Here is a 26,346-nt window from a genome sequence, read left to right on the forward strand (position 1 = left end):
TAATATAATATGTGAGAGAAATATTTTTTAATTATATTTATATTATTATTATATTTTTTACGATCGACATTAATGGACGTCGTCTTTCGCGGATTCGCGTTTCGTTTTTCACTGACCTAAATAAAATATAATATTACCGGTAATGCATTTAAGAAAGTGGAGCATCGAGAGTTCCATGACCCCCTTTAACCATGACCATCAACCCCATTTTAGTCTTTCTTCGTCTCCAGCGATAAGATTTGTGGTTATAGCTCCTTTTATTGGTCCACACCACGGGGGTTGGCGACACTTTGCTTCTCATACATCCTCTCTTTCTCTTTTTATCCAAACTTGGCGGAACATGCGAGTCAAGGTCAATGGTAAAACATAAACAGTAAAAGTAGGCTCAGGAAGAGAATCGAGTTTTATTTAAATGAATTATTAATTTTTAAATACTTTGTCATATCTCATTAAATCCGCGAGATATATTCTTTCGTTAACGCAATTCAGTAGTTTTGTTACTTACATCAAAATAAGATATAACGAGACAATAAAAGTGAACTCTAATAAAATCTTAATATTGACATTTTTCTTCTAATGTCGATTTTGAATAAATAGTCTCGTACTCGGAATGCAAAACGCTTAAATTGCTCGAAGTGCGGACACTTATTAGAAAAGGACGTCAGCTTGTTAAAATGTATCCGCGTGCGTTCATCGACCCCTTCGCGATGGATGACTTTTTATCCTAGAACCGTTTTCCCCCCTTCCGTGTCTGCCCGAAGAAATTCCCCCGGAATTCGTGAACCATTTCAGGGGCGGGTTTTTGCATGATGTTTCACAGCGTTCGCGACCTTTCCCAAGCTTCTCCGCGTCGAGGACGATGCCGTGGAATTAGGTCGCGAGAGGTCAGAATCTCGTCCTTCCGTGTTCACGATCCGAGATTTTTACTCTCGTCAAGGTCGACGCGCGGTGATTCAGCTAGGTTTTTGCGTACTTGCGAATTCGAGGGTTCGTTGGTACGGTAATGATCGTTTCGACGCGTCGTTGTTTTCTCTTCTCGCGAAAATTAGTGGTTACACCGTGTATATACACGAGAACGAACCATTCCTATATAATTATCGACACTGCGACACTTATGAATTACATTATAACATCTTGATATGCGTTACAGCATACAGGATTATTCAATGCACACATCATTTATCTCATAATTTTTGCATGATTAAAATATGTTCGACAAGTCATCATTCATCAATAGATTTAAAGGATTTCATAATACAAGATATAATATTAAAAAATAAGATAAAATTACATTTTACGAAATTATATTTTACGAAATTAATCATTCTCGTTTTTACAAGAAACGAATGAATATGTTTAGAATTTAAATGTGAAATACAACATAATCTCTTTGCAAATTATCATTTATTATCATCAACTTCGATCAGTCTAAGCTTTTTCTTGAAAATTGCAAAATAGGAGGAAATTCTTTCGATATCAGAATGACTGGTATCGATAGAGCATCGTGTTCAGGAGAAGCTGTTGCTCCCACTTTAGCGGTGTCCGGCGTGCGAGGAAGAGAGAGAGAGAGAGAGAGAGAGAGAGAGAGAGCAAGAAGGAAAGAGAGACGGAGCGATTATCAAAAGGGAGAGGGAGAAAGAGTTTACGCTTTCTGTGTATCTCGTTCCCCCACTCTTCCATCCTCCGTGGCAGGTCGCTCTTCCCCCGCCGCCAGAGCGGCGCGCGGCACGAGTAAGTGACGGCGGACGGTGAGGGGCAGACACGAGTATCGCCGGAGACGGCCGAGCACGGCCGAACGGTCGTTCGAATCGCGGCTCCCGCGTCAGTGCTGAAACCGCGTCCGCGGTTCACGGTTCACGATATCCGGGCTTTGCCGCGATTGCGTTTTTTTTGTCCTACGCATCCCGGGTACAAAAAAAACGGGAGAATTGTGGCGCGCGCGTTTTTAGACGAGAAGAAGTAATCGGAAACACGATCCTCGTTCGCGACAGTGAAGATTCGCTTATCGACGGCGCTAGAGAAAGAGAGAGAGAGAGACAGTGGGGGAAGGAAAAATAGAGTGAGGGAAGACACACAGTGAGATACGAGAAATCATTTCCCGCGTGTTTGCGTCCCCGGTGCGTCGCGTAACAATCGAGCTTTCCTCTCGCTCCGTTCGTCATCGTTTTGCGGTTATGGCGCGATCCGCGAGCGCTCGTATCGCGCTGCGGATTTCGAAGCGCGGGCGCTCTCGTCGGCATTAGGAATTATATAGGTGATGTGTGATACAATCGAGTATCCGCTACGTGTATTATGAGCGGCAACGATAATCCGCCGATCGATGGATCGAACGCCGAAGGGAGGAGATCGGAGAATGGCACACGTCGCGTCGTCGTCGATCGACGCGTGATCTCGCATATTCCGTGAAGAGAGCGAAGCCGGCGGCAACGTAACCTGTCGCGAACGGACAGCGCAAACGGACGGACTGTTGCTGCGTGGAGGGAGGAAAAAGGCCGAGGTGCGCTACGAGAGGATATCGCCGCGTTTTACTCGAACAGCACGGAAACGAAGAGTGCGAGCGGACGCGCGACACGCGCCCGCGTGCGCGCGAGCTCGCGACGATCGTGTCTCTCGTGAAACTCGCAATTAATTCGCGAACACAAGGCGGGAAGATATAAAATCTAGTCATTGGAGTTTTATCGGAGAATATTTTAGCTCATTCGTCGCCGCGACCTCGAAAAGAAACGCGCTCGAAGTTGTCGAAAAAAAAGGTAAACAGTCAAGGACTGAGAGAGAGAGAGAGAGAGAGAGACAGAAAGCCGAGTAACAATCTTGACGCAAGGTCGAGCCGGCTCGACGCGTTGTGTTTACGTTTAATATCGCAAGGGACGCCGAAGAAGACGCGCTGGTGGTTGTGTGCGTGTTTGACGAACGCAGTGCGGTGTCGGACGTGTTCACGCTCGGACGAGCAGCGAGACGTAGCGAGTAGCACGAGCGGCGACGTCGATGACCGCGTGCGACGAGGACGGGTCGTCTCTCGGTTCCGAGGAGGAACGCGTGGCACGCGACTTCCGTTTGCGGACGCGATCGGATCGAGAGCTCGGTATCGGTAATAACGCGGAATACCAGTGATTGTCCTCTACGCGTTCTACACGTGCGATATTCTCTCGAAAGCTCTCTCGCGAGAGAGAACGAACGGAGAACGCGATCGCGTTAGTGCGCGAGCGCGGTGGCCGCGCGCGATATCGCCACTATATCGTCGTTCACGGTGCAGTGATATCATCGCCGGCGAGGTGCATCGTATGCGTACGTCGCATACGTCGTACATTGTCGGGAAAGAGTTGACGGGAGGAGAAGAGGATATATACATATCCGCGGGGAAAAAAGAAACGTGTCCGGGAGTGCCGAATCCGTTCGGAACGAGGGACGAACGAAGTTTGTGAGAAGAACTCGTAAAACAGTGCTCCTTTCCGCGAGATTAACTCATGTATCCCTGGTACCGGGACAGCGTCGCGGCCGCTGCGGCAGCTGGCCTTGGCGGGCCTGTCGGCGTTGTGGGTTCCGGATTCTGTTCGACCGGGCCCGGCCAGGGTGCCACCACAATCAAGACTGAGAGTGGATACTCCGACTGCATGCTCGCCCTCGACTACGTCCAGAGCAAGGTAAGTGTGATACGATTTTTTCCCCCCCCCTTTCTCCCTACTCAATATTTCGTGTACACGGTCTCTCTCATTTCCTCTCCGATTCTAATCTCCGCGATAATTTCTCAATTTAAGATTTTCTCGAGATATCTAGGCGAGATTTTTAATCGTTTAAGTGTAAATTTTATATCGTGCTCTATTTAAATGCAGGAGTCATTTGACTCCCGATTTCGTTCGCCGAATACAAAGATCGCGTGCAATGTCAACATGAGATGAAGATCTTACTACTGGCGGCGCGCTTGACGATAAATATACGTCGAGAGCACGAAACTTGATTCCTCGGGTCTTTAAAGTTTAAAGTTAATATTTAATTTGCGTGGCTCGAAATCTTGAAATCAGATATATGCGCGAATATACAGATAATACAAAATTAATAATTTAAATAATTCGCGATATTGGAATTTTAAAACTCGTTGCAGATGAATTGGAAAAAAAAAATGAATTATCAAATAAATTATAAAAAAATTAAAGGAGAGCTAATATAAAGAGGCTGTCTTGTTTTTACCGTATTTTAAACTTTCATAATAATTCTATTATATCAATTTTTTTGTAACGAAAATTCAGAGATGAATGCAATTATTAACATGTTTAATTGCAATGATAAATATTTTTGCAAATTACATTAAATAATTCTTCTAAATTTAATGACAAATATATGTTATTTATAAAAATGATTCAATCGAGATTTATACGATGAATGCATCGTTGTTTTAAAAATTGAAAAGTTGTAAAAGATGATATCATTTTATCAAATATTTGCTTATAAGATAATAAAAAAATCGTCATATATAGTATCAAATACTTTGGAAAACCTTTAGGATATATGGTATCGATATAAATCTTTCAGCACTTTTTTCAAAATATAATTATTACACGACATCATACGATAAAGAGTAGTTTATTTTGGCTATTGTTGCTCGTGCTTTTGATCCCGTTTACTTTCCGGCCGGATTGTTGCTGATCGCACGCTCGCGAGCGGTGCGGTATTTCTCCTTTCTGACATTTATACGACGACGGGTAAACGAGGCGAAATGTTATCCGCCTCTTGCCGCGAGAACCTTAGGAATGTAAACAAAAATTCTTTCGATTCTATTGAAGAATGTACATATAAACTAGTTTTATATCAGCTTTCGCGATAATCCGTATTAGATTCTTTTTCTCCATTACTTATCGTTGTACAAAAAATTCTTTATACAAAAATTTGCACGTGTGTTATATATAATACAGGGGTTTGCTGTGATGTAAACTCGTGATCAAAACAAATGTAAATAGTAAATAAATTATCGTACTTTTCGCAGAGGAAAATTATTTCGAAAAATTGTTTTGATTTCGAAAAGTTAAAAGTCTTTAGAAATATAAATGATATACAAATGTGTTGAAATTTATATTGCATATAAGTTTTAAAAAACTTAAAAATGATATATTTAAGAATAGTAGTTTTTATAAAATGTTGACGCTTAAAAAATTGTTAATGCGAGAAAAATACGGATTGTCTCGTCTAATTCTATTACGTATTATCTACTATTATTATATATATTATCTACTATTATCTACTATTATTATAAGCACTATTATTCATCTCATTTTATATATTACGTCCGCGACAAAATAGTGACGTTTGCATGCTAATATTGCATCTTGAAATATTAAATCATTATTAGAAAAAAATATATCATGCGCAAAATGAGTTATATGACTTCATTTATAAGGTCAATGTTAATTATATGACAAATCAGTTTTGCATTTACAATACAATCTGATGCGAAGAAGTAATTTATTACTAATGACTTAATATCGAGCAGCTTTTTTACATTCTCGTTTCAGAACGAAAAAAATATATTATCTCGATGATCAGTTGCTCGATATGGTAAATTCTGTCTTTATTACTATTGTTGTAGAGTATAAAAACATGAAGTAACTTCTTCCTGTTTTTGCGATGTTGATTATAGTCATAGCCGGTATAATAATAATGTCGTAAGTGCTCGCAGATGAAGATTAATACCTGGATAATCGCACGAACTTGATGGCAACGAACTTGATATTTCAAAGAAAATTATCGTATTCGCGTCACACGTTACATTTCCACGTATTGTTTACCTTGAATTGTTACCCACGTATATAATATATTAAAATCATAATTCCTAAGATATTTTTACTACGAAATTTATATTAATTAACCGCGCTTTGAATAATAATTTTACTGAATAATTTTCAATTAATACAATAAATATTTTTTAATTGTAATAAATTTAAAATTTTTTAATTGCCAGGCACATGTCGTATTATTTCACAACAAATACACAAACGCGAGAATATCTTTTATTTAGATAAACTTTGCTGCAAATTTCAAATAATTGGAAACTAATTTTATACCGACGGCGAAAGGCAAGAAGTAGTCGTGTATCAAAAACGTATAATGAGATATGGAATCGAACTAAACTACTTCCTTAGAAGATAGTGATCTTGGAAGATTAAATTGAAACAAATGTAAATTTTAATTTGCTCTGATTAGTACTTTAATCTATTTATTTCGTTTTTCCGCGTTGCCTCCAACTACGGTTGTAATGAATTATCGCGTTAATCTTTCGATTTGCTTCGTGCATTTTCTTATGAACATTATAGATAACACATAAGAAAAACTGACGAACCCATGCCGCGATTAAATCAACAAGAAAGTAATCTAGCGTGTCAACCTGTGAAAATGATTTGCTCGTAAAAAACGTATGAACGTATTATTAAGTAGTCTAGGAACTATAATAAAGCTTATATCAACGAAAAATTTCAAATTTGTTGTGAAATTTTTTTTTGCGAAAAGATAATTGATTATCATCCGATAAACCTGAAGTAGATAGAAAAATTTTAAAACATACACTTTGAAAATAACACCACAATATATTTATTTGTCTTTCAAGCATTATGATATCTGTAAATATGTACCTTCTCTCTCTCTTTTCTCTTTGTTGATGGCGATAATATTTTTTTTCGGTTATGAACAGGTATAATAATGTTAATGGACGTAATGCGCAATCATACGTGAATGTAATTTGATTTTGACAACGTATGACTTGACTGGTTTTTCGCAGATGATAGTCAATTACCTTCGGCGCTTCGAGCGATGTCATTATGCGTGTGCTTTATATGATTTTATCGTTCTTCTCAATTGCACCACTTGTGAACCGTGAAATCATAGAATAAAGTATTTACGAATCGCAATCATATATTCACAATTGTCGCTCCCGGATAAGATTTCCGATAAATTTTACACAAACAATTGACTTTCTTCAAAACTTCTTTTCGCGTAAAATGCGACGAGTTAATTTGACCTGATATATCCACAAAATCCCATGCAGTAAAGTGCTAAGCTTTTTTTATTGTCATGTATAATCGTCTAATAGCTACTTAACGCGGTCGTTAATAATTAATGATGGCAATTAGACAGAGTGTTGACGACTCGGTATCCATTAACGAGCGAGTGAGATCTAAGTTCAATCATAATTTCTAGCAATTAGTCATCCGGTGTGCGTAGAACGTGCCAAATTTTTGGGCAACTATGATTTATTTATATTATTTCTTACGAATGTATCGTTATCTTTGTTTTATTAATATATTTCTATTGCACATATTATTTATATTTTATATTATTTATATTCTTTTTTTAATTAATATATATTTTATTGAATCGTGTGTTATGTCGTGAATGATCGATGTAATCAAGTGATAGGAAATAATAAAATTGAAAATCTCACATGTGTGTGTGTGTGTGTGTGACCGTTTCTTGATTTTTGTACGCGTGAAAACTTGTGTTTTTAAATTTTATTTAAACTATAATTAAAATTAGATAATACTACTAAAAAAAATTCATGTACATAATATACAAAATGTGTACACACATACACACGGATATAAAATTTTAAATCGTTTGCATTTTTTTGCCGAAATTTTATTTAACAAACTTTTACTCCATCACTTTATTTAATCATATCCGCTGACGCAAGCTTAGCGATTTATATGGAGAACATATTAGAAATTATTAATATACGTCCATTCCTCGTACTAATTTAAATTAAATTATTTAATTACATATTACGTGAAAGTCTATAGAACGTTAGAATCTTAAGAACGTAATAAATGGATACAAATCGCGGATAGGTAATCTGCATACACATGATAATTAAAAATAAATTTTCGAAAGAGATTTTGCTGTATGATTTATAACGAACTTATAATATCCTACGTTATTACCAATAATTATCGAGCCATCGGGCGATTTTTTGCCGCGGATCGCCAATCAGGCGACTTTCGAGTTCGACGTGCACGGAATAGATTTTCCTGCGGTGCCGGTCACTAAATTAATGGCCGCGCAAATTAATATCGCGCGCGCAACGTGTAATTGCCCCGGCAATTACCAGATCCTCTTTTAATTATGTATATTATATGTCCCGTACACGAGATTCTCCTACGAGGCTCTCTTTGTTAGCTCCGCGTTCTTACATTTTTCTCGCAATTATTACTGCGAGCTCGCAGTGATGCGCGTATTCGATGCGAATAGATTACCGGGAAAGCGCGACGACAGCTGATTATAAAAATAATTACGGCGTATGCGGGAGAGCCACGGGACCGTGACTAATTATCTCTCCCTCCGGGGGAAATCACTGCCTCGATCTGGAAGTCAATTGGGATTTCTCACGTGTTTATGATAATACCTCCCATCGATATCTAAGCATCCCCCTCTTGCGAATGCATCGATGCGTACATTTATTATCTCTATCTCCCTGAAAATGCTACGTAATTTGAACCCTTTCACTTTGACTTGAGCACCGCTCTTTTTTCTCTTGGGAAATGCGAGGCAAGAAAACCGGCAATTCTTAAACTTTGCACATGCCGGTGACGTAGATTTACGTATCCTATGCCCTCGGTAGGTATAAACGACGTTAATCGTCTCTAGCTAGCGTGTGCATTATGTACTCATCTCAATATCTTACGTATATATTTTAATATTTTATATTCTCTCAATGTATGCCCTGCCTTTGAAATATTTTTTAATCGAAAATTAAATAAGTACATAAAATTATTGTAAAACATTGTATAATGTAAAAATAATATATATATATATAATTATATTGAGTTGTGTACGTTTGATTCTTCTTAGAACTTATTTCTAAATATGTTAAAATATTATTAATTTAAATCTTATTTAGTTATTAGTACAATAGCCTTTGAAATGCTCTTTTTGTTATATATTTTATGAATATTTTTTTTTATCGTTGATTGAATCTGTAAGAGAAAGAGAAAGAGTAGTATAGCAATTATTTTCTAATTTTCACGGTGCTTCTTTTAATATGATATTCGCTTGAAACTTTGTGTTGGAATTTTACGTGCTTTGGTCATTCAATGAAATTGTCTGTCGAATGAATTGGCCGGGAATAAAGGCGAATAGGATGAAAAAGTATCGGTCGGTGTGTTCGGCGTTAGCAGCAGCGCGACGGCGGTTTATGCTTCTTGTCGGCTCGAACGTGGAAACGGAGATGGTTCCATAAAGACCGAACGAAAGAGAACTTCATTGGCTCCTCTCGTCCTGGTAAAAACGCGTTGAAAGTGTAACGTGCAACCGATTTCCCCTTCGTCCTGCCTCACCACTTTTCCACATAGCGACCATAAGTACTGCGATTCGTTCTTTGTAGATCGAGCGGAACAGTCACATTTTATCGCGGATGGTCGTACATTCTTAAATATGGCAAATCACTGTTACTTAAAAAAAGAGAGAAATGTTTATTATTATAGTCACTTGGTTTCTCAAGTTCTAAATGTTCTTATAAAAAGAATTATCTGTCATAGAGTAAAGATAACTGTCAAATTGTAAAATATTATATGTGTATCATTCACATGTCAATTTACAGTATATTTGACGAGATAATTATTTATAAGTAATTAATTGGTATTTTTACAACAATATATATTGACAATCATATTTTTACATCACATTTTGATGAAATATAAGAATCTGTCACGTGTTTTCTCTCTGCGAGTTGATACTTTGAAAATTTATACTATAACTATTATTATACCTATTATTTTTAATTACAACAGATTTTCCTATTACGCTTTAAGAATGCCTTTTTTTCCCAAAAGGATCACGAGATTCATGCGTGCCGCGAAGGAAATAATCGGGATCGTTGGCTCGATTCTCATAATTTGGAATGAAATTAACTGGCCGTGTTGATTTTTCCGCTTGGGGAACCCACCGACCGTTACGAGGGGGCGGCTCGTTCAAGTAAGAAAAACATTGTGTTTTCTGACGAGTCGAAAACGCACGGAAGGAGCTCTCTTGCGCGAACGAGTTGTAAAAATCTGTTTTACGTGAATTTAAGGACAGACGGAAACGGTCGCACGTCGCGGTTAGGCTATCCTGACATCGTTGTCATATATCGTGAGATTTTTCAAAGATAAAATATTATTTTATATTAAATATGATTTTCTTATTTTAATAAATGAATTACATAGCCGCACGTCAACTTACTTAATAAATTTATACTGATCATTAATTCTACGACAGGAAAAAAATATTATGAAAGGCGCATTTATTCAATCATTACTGAAAAATTCTCATAACTTTATATGATAATCTCGAAAATTATGTGAACTATTTCTTTTATAGAGACAATATTTCAAATTTATCTTTATTGTTGGCGATACAACTGTTGGATAAAAGTTTAACTGTGAGGAATTTTTATCAGATATATTTTTTTCTTTTTATCCGGTATACTCTGTTACAACAAAGTTATGGCTAGGGTGTCGATTGATAATTTTGAGATATCAGTGTTTGAACTTGCGGGTGTACGACCTGAGTGTCGAGTTGACAAGACAGCCGTTGTCCGTCAGACATCCGTAAATGGTTGCTCCTGGATCCGGGTGGCTTTCCAAATTCAGGGAGCCCAAGGATTCTTTTGCACGATTCTTGATTGGAAAAATGACGCGGGCGGTGCATGACTGCTACTTCTTCTATCCCACTCCACAGACCCATCTAAGTTCAAGGCAAATGATACTTGTATCCAAAACGATGTCAGACATCGAGACGATATACGCGTGATAAGACAATAATTTATTATAGATGACTACGAATTTGACAAGATAGAAATATTTCGCGTGTAAATGTGCGTTTATCAAAAGTGTGTTTAATAAATGGAGTTTATTCTTTGAAATCTCGATTTTTTTTTTTACTGACATGAATTCGTGGCAACTTAATCAAACATCAGATCGCACGACATACATTGGACGTATTTGGTATCAATTTGTTACGGTTAAAAGTCCGAATCGAAACGACGATAAACGGTGCGACGGAAAACATCTCGCGATGTGTTGCGGAGGATGAAAGGGTTCGGTTCCGCCGAAAGGGAGAAGCGCTCGAGGTCGTGTGGCCATTACGGCCGATAAACAGCTCGAAATATCGCCCGAAAGAAGAATTCAATGGTAATGGAGCGGCCGGGCAAAAACGCGGTCGCGCGCAAAGAAAATTAACGGCAAAAGGGAAGAAACGAACGGGCGCGTACCTACGTGGCCTATCGAAGAAGCCTGGGTCCTCCGGCACAAAGAGGCGAAAGAAGGGAAACGAGGAGTGACGGAGGGCGGTTGCGGGAGGAGAAGAACAACAAGAAGGAGAATGCATCGTGCAATAGCAGCCGACAGGCGGGAGGGAGGAACGGAAGAAAAGAAGAGAGGAGAAGGTGCGATCGGAGCGTGCGCGTCCAAGTGATGCGGGAACGTCGCGATGCATCTTCCTCTCCTTCTCACTCTCTCTTTCTCTCTCCCTCTCTCCTTCCTCCGTTCTTACCCTCCTCTCGCTCGTACATCCGCCATTACATCCATCTTTCTTTCTCTTTCTCGCTTCCTCTCTCTCTCTCTCTCTCTCTCTCTCTTATGTTGCGGTGACTCGGTTCTCCAGGTAGTTCGTTCTCCGATTGGCGGGTGTACACGCAGGTGCGCGTGGGTGGGGGAGGCGTGGTACCCATCTCCTATTGGCTACCGGATCCTACCCACACCGGAAGTGGGGACTCGGAGGAGGAAAGAGGATAGGAATGAGGGGGGCAGAAGCTCCTCCGTTCGGGCTCGGTCGAGAGAGGGCAAAAACAATATCGCATCTCGCGCGCAACGTCGCAAAAACCTGCCAGGTGGCATTTCGCCTTACCTTGAGGGTTACTGCCTTTTGCACGCAAACACACACGAGCGTCTATGTGCATCTACGTACGTACCTGTCTCTGTGAAAATCCCGCGCCGCCACCACGCGAATCTAGACGCCGCCATGTTGCCGCCAGGTATCGGCGAGGGGATGCACCCGCATCCCCTCTAACTTCTTAGTCGAAGGGATCAAATTTGAGTAAAAGTTTTATGCATTTCTTCCGATGGAATGATTTAGAATAAAATAATTCTCTCTTGCCAATGTGTGTGTGTGTGTGTACACACAATAATTTATATTAAATTCTTTAAAAGGACTTACGATCGAAACTGTTTGTCGAGATGTTTAACGTTAAAATTGAAATTTATATAAAGCATTACCGATTAAATTTTTGTCGAGGGCGATAAAATGTATATCTCTCTTTTTATAAACTTGAAACATTTTTATATAAATGCTAATATTAAAATACTATCAGTATACTATTTATAGCTACTATACTATTTATTTTATAATATATGATAAAGGTATATTTAAAAATACCTGAACTATTTATTGTTTTAATTCTTGCAGTTATTTTTAATGAATGAATTATTAATATTATAATATGTTACCTTATGATTATTACGCTTAGGTATAATAATACTAAAAGTATTCATTATTATCATAGATTGAATAAAGAAAAAAAAAATTTTAATACAGTGATTTAAATTACCAAATTAATTTGATAGATTTTCATGATATAAGAGAGAAAAATCCAAAATTGATAGATACATGTAGAAGAAAGAGCAGTGACAATAAAACATTGTTAATGTTTTGTGATTATTATTAAAACTATAATGATATAAAAAAATTATAAAAATACACTATGCAATCTTATCATATCATGATTTTTAAAAAAATCTCGAAAAATTTGATAATTTTGACGTTTAGCAGAAAGATGCTGTATATTGTCAATTTATAAAATGGTTTAATTACACGCTTTGAAATTTTCTACGATAATAATATATCAACTTGAGAAAAAATATAATATTAAAATTAGAAATATATAATATATATAAATATATACTCCCTCTATAATATCTTATTAACTTATTATTAGACTCATAACAGATATAAATTCATGATGCTTCAATTTTTTATTCGTTTATTCTGTTACGTGAAAAACACAAAATTAAGTGTTGACAGTAGGAACCAAATATAGAGTCCGCGTGGCATTTTCGAGACTTTAGTCACTACATAAATCTTCGCGAATAATAACGCAGCCATCCATTAGGACAATTTTTGACGGGTTAGTATAATTTAGGTTCAGGAAATAAATGGACGCAAGGGAATAGAACGCGAATCGAATGTGAATGTTTTATCAACGCGAAAGAAGGTGTCGTGATAAAAGAGCGATAAAGTATACTGTGTCAAACGAATGTGGAGTCAGTCGTGCGAGCAGTTGCAGATTAACATTGCCGCGAGATGATTGCTAACTTATTGCGATGTATATAACTTAAAGATAGAGGTATGCTCATATTGAAAACATGTGTATTTTAACAGAGAGAATATAGATCTGATATATTCGTACGACGTGATTCATGAATAGTGTTGATTAATAAATCATTTTTCTTATTATCGATCCGCTTAATTTTATTCGCGCAAATTTTAATCGACACATACATGTCTGGGAAATTGGGAAAAAATTGCATTTTCTCTCCGATATCTGTGTAAATAATTAAATACGTGCGTATGTATGCGTGCCTTCGATATATTAACAATGTACGTAAAGTCAAGTCAATATAAAATGCGTGCGAAAAGATCGCGCGCGGCTCGGTAGTGTGTTTTAATTTCAACCCACCGGAAGGTGTAAATTTCAAATTATCAGGGCTCATCGCGTGTCCACGGATGGTTTGATAATTGCCGCTTCAATCCCGACGCGATACCATAGCCACGGCATGTAATAGTAGCGAGTTCCACGATTCCGTCTCTCACGGCCGTATCTTTCGCAAGAAATGAAAAAAACACACATATCTATCGCGAGAATGTACTTGTGCGTATTACACGACCGACATATCGTGCGATCCGCGAACGATTGAACAATGGCGAGTAGCGAGCGCAGGAGCCCCCATGAATAAAGATCAGAATGTTTGTACAGCGATCGTGCCGTCACTCATCGCGAAATCCACCGTGAAATGTGATTACGGACTGTCGTCGCAAATCTACTATCGAGCGGTAGAATTTTTCGCACACACTGTCTAATAACTTTTCAACGTGTCTCTCACAGATAATGCGTGAAAATAAGTTCCATTCTAAATATCAAATGTCAATATTATTTTCGAATAATATTTTTATAACATTTTTTTTAAATAAAATTTATTTAATCTTAATTCTCATAATAAATGCGACGTGTTTAAAATAATTTTATGTTTCCACGTTTTTCCGCGCTACTGGACTCTTACGTTCGCTCGTGCATGAGATAGAAAGTAACAAGCTTCACCGAACGATTCGGATCGATTCGGCGAGGATACAATTCCGAGCATGGCTAGGTATAAATTAATTAGACAATTAATCGTGTAATGCTTTTAATTGGACCCTGTTAAGTGTCAAGAGCGTCCGCTGGGCGTAATCTTCACCGCAGCATCTGCCTTATCTACATACATACGCCGTCGTGTACGGTCCAGGTAAAACAAACCGGCGGTCATGCGTTGAAACGCGTATCCGGGACCTCGAGTCGCGCGAGCGGTTGTTGAGATTACAGATAAGTCGGCGAGATTTAACAGATATCCGGATATTGCTTGATAAGCGAGCATGCACATACGTCCGCCTCGCTTGCCGACGCGGTGCGACCCGACACAAGAATAGCTTCTTCCCGATTTCCCTTATATATCTAAATTAAGAATGCGCTTAAATTTATCACCAAGATATTGCGAGATTACTTTTCGACAAGTATCGATGACGAAAATTAATCAGAAATTAAATCTGGCAATATTACAAAAAACATATAATATAGTTAGAATAATTGTGAAAACTATATATTGTCTCTAATTTCTCGATATTTTTTCTATATGAAAAAATATTAATCAAAAGCAGAGCATTTAAATAATATAGTGATATTCCAAGTAGCTCTAATATATAAACATGTATATAGAAAAAAGTTAGATTTACTGAAAAAAAAAAAATATAATCTTGAAAACGTTGTTTTATAAGAAAAATCACATTATTATAAAAATATGAATAATTGACTTTATAAAAGAGATTTAGATCGTTCTTTCGCTGTATATAATGGTGATTGTATTTTCTTTTGTACAAAAAATATTTTCTTTGGAAATATAAATTTTTTGCAATAAAAATTAAAAGATATAAATGCAAGCACTACAGAGATATATTACTAAATTATTTTCTGGCAGTTTATTTCAATAGACATTATATACCGTGAGTTTTCGTCGGAGATATTATTCATCACATCGCCTTTTTTTTTTTTATTGGTCATTTTCAAATTCCCACGTGTGTAAATGTCACGGTCATCGCGACATAAGCGATCACAAGCGACTCATTTAGTTTTGGAAAAATCTCGTTCGCAAGTATAATTACAAAGCACGGACGGACGCATATAATTTCTCGTGATTGTAACTGCATTATGATCGTAACTTTTTTTGGCTCGTAATCGCCGTAATTCGCGCCAAAAAGTTTACAACGTTTTGCGTGATTGATTAACGATAATGATTTCTACACGCGTGACGGCAAGGAAAAATAGGAATAAAAAAGCCAATTACGGTGCGCGTTAAATATGTGTAAACAAAATTCTGAATATTGAAAATATTTAGTATATTCACTCTATTGTCCCCTTTCTTATTATCGTCTCGTCTTATTATCGTTCTCGTATTATCGTATATTCGCGAATTATAGCAATAACGATAGAATCGCAAGCCAAATTTTCGCATTGCTCTAAATTTGAGTAAATATCATTGGTATCTGTGACTTAAATCCTATTAACTTATTTTCCTGCAAATATAAATAGGTATTATATGTACCATAATTTTTTGATAGTTAAATTTGAAATTCGTATTTATTGTGATCAAAAAAAAAAATGATAGGAGATTTGTCCATTTGCTTCGTTATACTCTTGGCAACAATTTTGTTAAGCAGAAAAAATACTTAATGACTGGACATAGTTTTTAGCGCGCTGACGATTCTCTACTCTATACTATAGAGAATCTATAATAATATTAAGAGAAATTTTTTATAGAAAAAAAAAAATTTATAGTAGAAATATTTTTTTCTCATTAACACGGATTGAGAGACGTGCTATTTAACGACATTAAGCTGAAGAAAACGAGTTTTATTGGCGTTGCGGAAGATTCGTCTGTACCATCCAAGCCTCGTTGCTTGTAGAAACGTTAAAACGGTTCTGAGTTTTGTCGTAGCATGGCGCTACTAGGTGCGTCAATATAAACGCGTGTCTGTTGCGATCTTGGAGCGAAAAACACGTGCACTCGAGTCGCGTTGACATATGAGATTTTCACATAAGTAGAAAAAATACTGGTTTGAAATAATTTATCGCGCTTTTTTCTCGCGCTTTTTTATGAATATCTAATATTTTATCCGGTATTTTTAAAATATAGACTGAACGAAACAAGTGTGCCAATAAATTAACGTATATTTCCTATTCATTTAGATACGTATGGACAATAACAATTTACAACGCAAAAACCATATGACATATAATTAATTTGTACTTGTAATAACATAACTTTTCGCTCACTTGGTTGGAATAGCGAACAAAAGGCGAGAAAAACAGGCGTAGGCGCAAGTAAAAAGTATAAAACGAGACCCAAGAGAAATAACGTGTAAATGCATTTAAAAAAATGCATTAAAAAGTGTCGCGATCGATATATGCGGGTTTTTTTTTTCCGGAAAGAAAGAGAAAGAGAAGCATGCGAGAGAGAGAGAGAGCAGGAGGTTGTTTCATTGTAATCTGAAAATTGATACACCGCTGCTGCAACGGCGCTTGTCACGTTGACTTTTTCCAGCTAGAACGCGAGGCGTTTCTGCTCGTCGAGGTTGCATTAGTTTCACGCTGGAATAGGTCGCCTCGGTTGCATTTTTTACATGCGACTGCTCGTCCTTCCTCGCGCCAAAGGTCGGATTAGTGTCGTTGCACGCGCGCACCGACACTTCTTGGCACACTTTGTTCCCCGCCTTTTGTTTTGTATTATCCAGCCCTTATTTTAAATTCTCTTTTTTTCTTACCGTGTCGATGCAACTATGCGGAAAATCGATCGCCGATACCTCGCTACGGCTGCGCGATGTTAATTTTAGAGCGCATAAGCGAGGCGCGCGTTACAACGTATACGTGCACATATTCTTTCTTCTTCTTCTTTTTTTTTTTTATTAAAGCCGGGAACCGCTAATAACGGCCAACACATTTCGACGTGCATGGCGAGATTATTTAATCTCTACTTCATCTCTGTAGTTAAAAGCTTGATAAATATGTTTTTTTTTTTTTGGAATTATCAATTTTGCAAATATCGCACTTTGAAAGAAGAGTTATTGCAATTGATGATACATTACACGTCATGGATTTCTGTCAAAATATTATTCAGATATGATATTGCTTAAGTAAAAAAAATTGATTATATTTATTTTATATAATATATATATATATATTTTATAATTTATATAAATATATTTAAAGAAAAAAATGTATTTTTTAATGTCATTTAAAAAGATAAAAATATTTTATGCTGTTACTTTTTTCTCTTTATTTTTCTTTTTTTAACAGATATATTTTTTAACGCGTGTTCAAAAATAAACTGACAACAATCGCTTGTATTCAGTAGAAGGATGAAGATAATCTAGCTAATTTTCAATTTAATTATCTTACTTTGATGAGAATGTAGCAAAAATAAAATGATTTAAGAAACAGACATTTGACAGAAATCGCACTTTGTTCAACGCACATCGCGACATCGGCCATTAATAAGCCAAACAATAAAATTCAATCAGTATTCTTAGAGAAAGGCGCGGATGATTAAAGGTCAAGTTTCAATAAAACCAGTTGGGATTATGTCTACTCAAGACGCGAACTCTCGATGCGCTTTTTAACGATGCATGGAATTTTTTGCAGTAATCTCTATTTTTGGATGCCGTCACATCCGTGATGAGTCTCTTTTGAGAGATGAGAACTTTTCTCACGCGTCTTACTCAAATACGTCAGCTCGCTTTCTCTCGCTTCGCACTTTCAAACATATTGCGACATTTATTTCTGAAATTTGGCATAAATATTAATTTGTACATTACACCTATGTACACAAATACGTATTATAGAAAAAAATAGTTATAATAATTCGAAACGCTAAAAATTTACGCATAGAAGAAATATTAATATTGTCATATCTTATTCAGCCTATATTACATTCCGCAATTATATATAACAATAATTGTGATTCGATAGGATTGGAAAGAGATATTATTTGGCATAGCGATTTTTTAAAAATATTAATATGCTAATTAGAAAACTCTTATAATATAAAATAATTAGATGAAATGATCTTAGAAATCATAGCACTTATAATTTCAAAACGATACACAAATATCGCGAAAATAATTCCGAAAGTATTGTAATTCTCGCATCACGTGCGCACAATATGAGTATCGCGCGGCTGTGTAAACGAATTTTTGGCGGATCGCGTCTAGCTGGACGGAGAAGACGAACCGGATCACGGTCCGCGTAAGCGAGGACAGTGAGCGGCATTGTTCCAGCAGAGAGCGAGACGGCCGAAGAGAGTAGGGCTCTTTCTTCAAGACGCACATCACTGTGACGTGGGATGCGAAATGCACAGGATGCGGATCTTCCATCGCGCGCGCTTCTCCGCGTGGTTACCGGCGATACGCCTCTAGTGCAGTCGGGGCATAGCAGCATCTCTCAGAAGTTACGACTCCATTAAGAGGGGGGCCCGCCGATTTTTTCGAGTTCATTTCGGGCCGCATAAAACAAGCTATTTAAAATGCACGGGCGTAGGAACGCAATTGCCGGTTCATGTTGCAGCTGTCGTGAGCTACGGTAGAAGAGATACTAGTAGAAAACCGCTCTAGAGACAGAAATTAGTCAGATCCATGCACTGTGTCGTGATCCCCATTACTATGATTAATGTCACTCTCTATCACAAAATTAATTATAAAAAATTTCAATTCTTTTTTTCTAATTAATTGAATATATAATTGTGTAATATTAAATATTTAATTATATATCTTATTATTTTTACCTGATATAATTAATATATCAATTAATGAAAAAAATATAATTAAAAATATAATTATTATACATAAGTTATTACACATATCTAATTATTATACATTTTTTAGCATATTCGTTTTATTAATTAATTAGCCTATTTATTTAATTTGTCGTAATTTAAAGAGAGAAGGGGAAAAAATGCTACCGAACCTTTACTCGAATGACAGATTGATCTTGAGAGCTCGAGCTGTTTTTAAGTTAATGTGGTGACTTTGCTATACTTCTCTAATTTAAATTGTCATTTATGCGATGATACGATCGTTAAAGGCCATAATTGCGACCCAATGCGTTGTCGTTGCAACGATTAATATTTTGCACGACCTTTTACGGACCTTTCTTCGACCTCTTCTGATTATTCGGTTAAATGATTGTTACTTAATATTTATTCAACGTTTATGATGGAGTGGAAAATATAGTACGTTAAGTATTAGGTTACTTCGAACTTGTGGAAATGCGATGATAAGAGTAAACGGTATCGTTGACGTTAATTAGCGCGCGACCTTTCAATGACGGCCCACGTATATATATATATATATCAAGAATAAAAAATTTTACTTAAAAAAAAAAAGGAAATAAACCATTAAAACCATTAGCTCTGCAAAGAAAATAGAAGAAAATTCGTTTTTTCTTCTCAACACTAAAGATAGAAATCAGATTAACTGCAGTGTGCAATGCACGAGAATATTTGCTCTAAAATAAGATTTTAATTTCTTAATGCGAGATTTGTTGAATACCGATATTGCTTGCAAAAAGATGTCACGTGATCGAAATGTCAGATTTGTAGGAAAGATGGCAATGAAGGAAAGCATGTTAGATTGATGAGGAGAGAAAAGCTGGATAGCCATTACTAAAATACAATATTTTTATTCGATAAGAGAGCAACTCCGTTAAAGAATGAAATGAGGGAGGAAGGGGAGATAGAAGGGAAAGAGAGGACAGCGTGAGGCGAAGGTGGGGCAGTTTGTCTCCTATTTACAGGACATCCGCGCCACTGGGCACCCACCGACAGTTATGACTCTCGCCCTGCTCGGACTCGCCGCTTGTTTTGCGAATCTCTCGTTGCTTTTGTTCCACATCGCGTTGTTCCTGTTCAGTTGCCCCGTCGCCTTTTTCCTCCTCACATAGGGCGAGATCGTTCTTCTGCGTTCTTCTTCCACCGCGTTTCTTTCACGGTCTTTTCACCGCGGCTTCTTCCTTCCTCTTTCTCAGTCAGCGGACTTGACTACCAACGTCGTCCTGGTCTCCTGCCCCTGTTTCCACCGTGTGCGCGTGCTCGTCTTTTCTTTCAGATTCTCCTCTCCTCTTTCCTTTCGATTCACTCCTCTCTATCTCTTTCTGCCTCCTTCCCTTCCTGCCCTGCCTCTCTCCTCCTCCATGCGTCCTTATACACTTCGCCCGGTAGTCCGCCTTCTTCTGGTCTCTTTTTCCCCAGGTATCAAGCTGGTCTTTTTGCCGGCGCGGAGGCAAGTCCGGGGCTGGCTTGAGAATGGGGAGAATGGTAGAAGGACGAGGATGAGGAGGAGAAGGATGAGGCGGAGGCGCTCTCTCGCTTGAAAGGAGCCGACGTTACGTACGGTAGCCGGCCCAGACTGTACCCAATTATTCCGGCGTGCTATACTAATGCCATGGACCCCCTCGACTAACCACCCCTTTCTTTCTCTTCTATCCTCATAATGCGATAGGGCCCCTGGACTTCGCCGACCGTTCGCCGGCGACTCCTTCGAGCGACCCGAAAGCTTCCCGATCTTCGCTCGCGATGGCATGTCGACGACGAACGAGATCACTTATGTTAGTCTGAAATATCCTAAACTGGAAGATGGCGTATTTTTTTTACGTCAACTTGCAATTTAGTAATTTCAGAGACAATCATTATTTTACGAAAATTTAAATATTTTCTTTAAAGAGTTATTGTATCATTATTATAATATTAGTTGCGAGGAAATTGTAATTTGATTAAAGTACCTTTTAAATTATCTTAATTAATTACACACTCTTTAATTATACGGCATTTATTGCAGCATTAAAAATAATGGATATGCAATTCTGATAAAGATTTATTGTAAAGCGCTTTATATTCTTTGATTAATTTTATTTATGTTTTCTCAATTGATTGCGCTAATGACGTTTAATTATTTAAGCTGTAAATTATCATACGTCCTTCTATTTTAATTACGTTTCGTTAATGAAGTTACATCTCCCGGCGGATGCGATACTTGATTGTTTCCAAGATCTTTTCCGAGAAAGATTCCATCGTTAAGAAAAAAAAAAAAAAATATTGAACGTCCATATATCCAGTAATAAAACGTGTAGAGTCGTGTATGAACCATTCGTGAATCATTCGTCGAGAAGCCAGACGGTTATCAACGAAGGTCAAAACAAGCGATAACATGACAGACTGTCTTGAATTGTTGGTCCAGTCGCTGACCGCAGTATTCCAACTATGACAGAGTAAAGCCAAGATCCTTTCTTCTCGCGCATTGACGTCCTCCATGTCCTCGATGCATAAATGAAAAAGCGTACTTTGTAATAAATTCACTATATCGGATAATGGAATCGGCAAGGGCGTATTGCATACAGTAAATTGCGTTGGCATTATTTGAACTTTATTCAAGAATGCAATTTACTTTTACGCAATAAAAATTAATTTTGCTTTAAGTTGTTAAATTTTCACGTTTTTATGGCGCGAATTTTTATGGTGTGAAAAAAATTTGTCATGACAAGAAAAATTAAAAATAATATCGGAAGCTGTGAAAATTTAACAACTTCGAAGTTAATTTTTATTGCACAAAAATAAATTGCATTCTTGAATAAAGTTCAATAATGTGTCAACTAAAAAATGGCATTTAAAATATAAATTACACGTCATGCTCTAATATTTACGGATATGTATTTTGATTTGGCCAATCTTTTATTCTCGAGAAAACTTTGTCGCAAACGAACTCGCGTCTTCTTTCCCACTCCGAGCCTACTCCTTTTCCCTCGTGGACAAGACGATGGCATTAAGGATTGTATTAATCAGGGACTGTCAGGGCGTGATTCTTCTTTGCGACTCGCGAAAGGTGGGTGCCGTAGGGTGGCAACTCCGTGGTTCGAGGAAGAAGAATGACAGTGTGAGGAGGAAGTGAGAGAGACGCGAGTTCTGGCTACGGTTTGCTAGGGCGGATCTGCCGATGACGTCGAGAAATGACGCAAAAAAATAACGGCCAGACTATCCGGCACCGAGGGAGCTATGCTTCTCCTTTGTTGCGCGTGTCTAGCAACTGTTAATCGCAAAAATACTTTGAAGAGAATAAATATGATTACATCTCGTACGAATATTTTCGATATAATCAGTAATTTTATCCGTGAAAATGGAAGGCATCGGCGATGACACAATGTGACGAATTAATCGTTTATTAAAAAAAAATTTTTACCCGTATAGTACAGGGAATTTTTAATTACGATGGTCATCAGCATGACGCTGCTGACGGTCGCAAAAATGCGGCGCATCGAACAGTAAACAACAACAACGACTTGACGACTCCTCGAGAAGCGCGTCGGCTACCTAAGTTCCGGTTAATGCTCTTATTTGAAACGCTTCTGGTCAGAGGCGGTTATAATAGTGGCGTGGCTCTTAAATGGCCCCCGTGTTCAACAGCCCTCAAGTATTTCCAATATCCTGCAGCAGAGTGAGATTCGTCTTGTCTTTTTTCCGCACCCGCCGTTTCTATTCTCCTCTCTTTCTCGTCTTGTTCTCCGTCTCTCTTCTCTACCTATCTATCCGTCTATCCATGTCGCTCCCGGCCTCTCTTCGCGGTTGCCTCTTCCCAGAGTTCATTCATGCCTCCTGGTGGCGAGGACCTCATTACCTATGGTGAATGGACCTCCGTCCCGTTCTCTCCGTACCGAAGGTTCGCGCCACTGCTTGAAATTCTCGTTGCTTGATGCTCCTCGATACTTCTCCCCTTTTTATTCTTTTACTTCGATCACCTGCTCCGTTTTCTAAAGATTCTTTTCACGAGACACGCCTCAGAGCTAAAAGGCTATATATGATTAAAAAGTAATGTTTCATGATGGAACATATGCACGATTGTGTCATATGTGTGTAATTAATCTTTTAAAATATGTTAACCGATGATGTAGATTTTGTTACGTAGTTTTACAATTTTAAAAATTAGGTAAAAATCTCTTTCTAATCACATATATGTCACGTATAAACTTTCTATCGATGCTTTGATGTGATTTTCGTTAAAAATCGATCGAAGGCCTATCAAAGAATTATTGCCATACGGTGCATTGGCACACGGAGGGATTCATTCGTGACAGTTTAATCTCTTCTCCATAATATTGTCACGGTACGGCGGCAATAATCTGTGTATCGGTGTTTTTTTCTCTTTTGCATCCGGCGCGCAGGAGGTGCAATTTTGGCAGTCGCATTTTTCTTCTCGCGCGAAAGGTTAATCGAGCCCCGAGCTTTATCTGGCGCGTTCCGCACACCTGGAGGCCGCGGCCTAATGTCTACCTGTTCTGTTTTCGGGAGCCAATCATCACGTTCGCCACAGGCGCGTGCAACGATCTGTGTCCCCTTTCCTCTCGCGCCTTTCCTCTCGCCCCGGCCATTTCTCTCGGCTTTCTTTCACGTCCTGATTCGACAATGACTTTGTCAACCGTACTCGTCGTATTTTTATATCTCTTATTTGCTATGATCGAGGTGACTATGAATATAACACACATTTACTTTAAGGAAAATTTTATTGATATAGTCAACCCTCCTATAACGCGGTACTCTCAGAACGCGGTTTCCATATAACGCGGAGCTGAAAATGCGACAGCCCTCCTATAACGCGGTACTCTCAGAACGCAGTTTCCATATAACGCGAAGCTGAAAATTCGAAGCCCTCCTATAACACGATACTCTTACAGCGCGATTTCCGTCAACAGCATCCCATAAGTTCCTTCCGCGTAGCCTAAGAATGTTTAGCCTATGTTTAGTTCGTTAGGGCCTATTTGAATTATAAGGGAAAAGATGGCGCCAGTTTCATGTAGGTCCAGGCAGTCGGAAGCTACAATCGAAAACCAATGTGAAGATGAGCCAAGTGAGGAAGACATTTTGCCTATTAAAAGAAGACGAGTTAGGCGACTCATATTATCTGACAGCGAGGATGAGTGTTGAAAGATTAAATTTTACAAAAGTCTTTCTTGTTTTGTTGGAAAACAGTTTTTCAGTTTAGTTTTGGTATCATTTCTTTATATAAACTCTTCAATTCAATAAAAATAATTTATAATTTATCTTGTCCTTATTGGTCTCCATATAACGCGGTACGAATAATGTGATTTGTACTAATTCTGCGTTTCTTATAGCGCGGTTTCCATACAACGCGGTAGACGGTTTCCATAGAACGCGCTACGAATTAGCCTGGTTTGTACGGTTAAATCCGAGTTTCTTATAGCGCGGTTTCCATACAACGCGGTACGCACTCACCGCGTTATAGGAGGGTTTATATATAGAAATGCTAATTATATAATTATTCTTCAGATGACGATAGACATCAAGTTTTTCTCTAATTTTTTGCTAACATGTTTTTCTAAAGCATTGCAAAATATGTTGTTAAATGTGATTTTTTTTTTTTTGTATTAATTTCAACGCGAATGTAAAAAATTGACCGTGCATTCGACATAATGAGAAATGGACATATACAAAATGAACGGCAGTACCTAAGTACGAAATCATAAGACAACAATGACTTTTTCCATTTATTGAGTGATAAAAAAGGCGCCAATCGGTGGTTGCGGTAATGGCGGAACAATTTTTATTGCAGGAAATTATGTAGCTCGCGACCTTTGCTCTCAAGCGGGGAAAAAACTGGTCTTTGGCACGCGCGTTTGCAAAAGAAGGCCACGGTTACACGCATGGCTATCTGTCACGATAAGCGCCATCATATACGGAGAGGTCGCGTAATCGTTTGCGTAACCGGATCGTAAAAACGATAAACAAATACAATTCGATATAAGAAAGGCGACACAACATTCACACCCTGTACATCTATATTTTATCAGTTGCTTATCGAGTATTCTTTTTTCTTTTTTTTTGGTTATTCAACGCTTATTTTTAACGACTTAACTTTAGGTATGCTGTGCGAGTTCTTTATCAGACCCCCAGAGTTAAAAGTAGTAGCTAAAGATAATAAGATTAAAATAATGTAATATTCGTTTGAACCCCTACGAGTTACGTGATATTTTTTAAATGACTTTTGTACAGCTCGTGAGGAACGTTATCGTGATAGACGCGTTATCGCTCGTAACCTTTGGGCTTTAACCTCAGTGACCGCAACCCTTGAAAATTATCGTGATGATTTATCTTGATGATATCGATAAAATAAAGCTATAACAGCCGCTTCTTGGAAAAACGTATAATATAAGATCAGGATTTGTGAAATTATTGTCATTTTAAATGCTAACATTTTCTTCGATATTGGAAATTTAGTTGTAGAAACTTTCTTTAAAAAACTACTTTAAAAAGATAATACAAATCCTTAAAAATTAACTTCTTGTGACTATCGGTAAAAAAAAATTATTGCTAATTACACATATATTTTATTCAGAAAATCTTTACGGAGGATAATATATACCATTTTTATGAATATTAATTAAAATAAATTTTGTAATAAAAAGCATAAAAATAATTATTTGCGTATCACAATTGCTTGTACGTTACTATAGGTTTCGTGCGCTCTTTTACATACGTGTCCTAATTCTTGTCCAGAAGACGCGTTCGTTTAAAGCGGACGAGGAACGGAAGATCGTTTATGTCTTACTCAGACATAGCCAGTACGTCTTCTTCGTTCGCTTTTTCATCATCTCCATCATCTACCGACCTCCCTTCAAACTCTCCTTTTTGTACAACGGTAAAGCAGTAAAACGCATTGCAACGCGCAAAAAAGAAAGCCGAAGAAAAATACCTCCGTCGAAAAGTAATGCGCCGTTAAAACTGGAAATTGTAATCAAAGCCGCGCTTCAGCCAAGATCATTAAGCGTCGTCTGAAAATTTACATCCGATATTCCCCCTTCCCCAATAATCAATCAGCTTCATTGTTCACTTCCGGTTTATTAAAACGAAAACATGAGAGAAAACGTTGCATTTTCATTAAGTGAATTACTAATTATTGGCTTGATTACATTTTATTGAGAAAAAATTTAATACATAATATATGAAATATAACATATTAGTTATAATCTTA

The 26,346-nt window shown here is 37.6% G+C and overlaps 1 protein-coding gene across 1 annotated transcript in view; it reads left to right on the forward strand.

The window, feature by feature from the left end:
- The first annotated feature begins 1,824 nt into the window (after positions 1-1,824).
- The window catches only part of LOC126857571 (zinc finger protein rotund-like), a 142,855-nt gene continuing 118,333 nt past the window's right edge, over positions 1,825-26,346 (forward strand). The window contains exon 1 of the mRNA XM_050607160.1: positions 1,825-3,641. Coding sequence (XP_050463117.1) covers positions 3,465-3,641 — 177 coding nt within the window. The 5' untranslated portion in view covers positions 1,825-3,464. The remainder of the gene's footprint in view (positions 3,642-26,346) is intronic.

This window comes from Cataglyphis hispanica, chromosome 22 (genome assembly GCF_021464435.1).
Source record: "Cataglyphis hispanica isolate Lineage 1 chromosome 22, ULB_Chis1_1.0, whole genome shotgun sequence".
NCBI lineage: Eukaryota > Metazoa > Arthropoda > Insecta > Hymenoptera > Formicidae > Cataglyphis > Cataglyphis hispanica.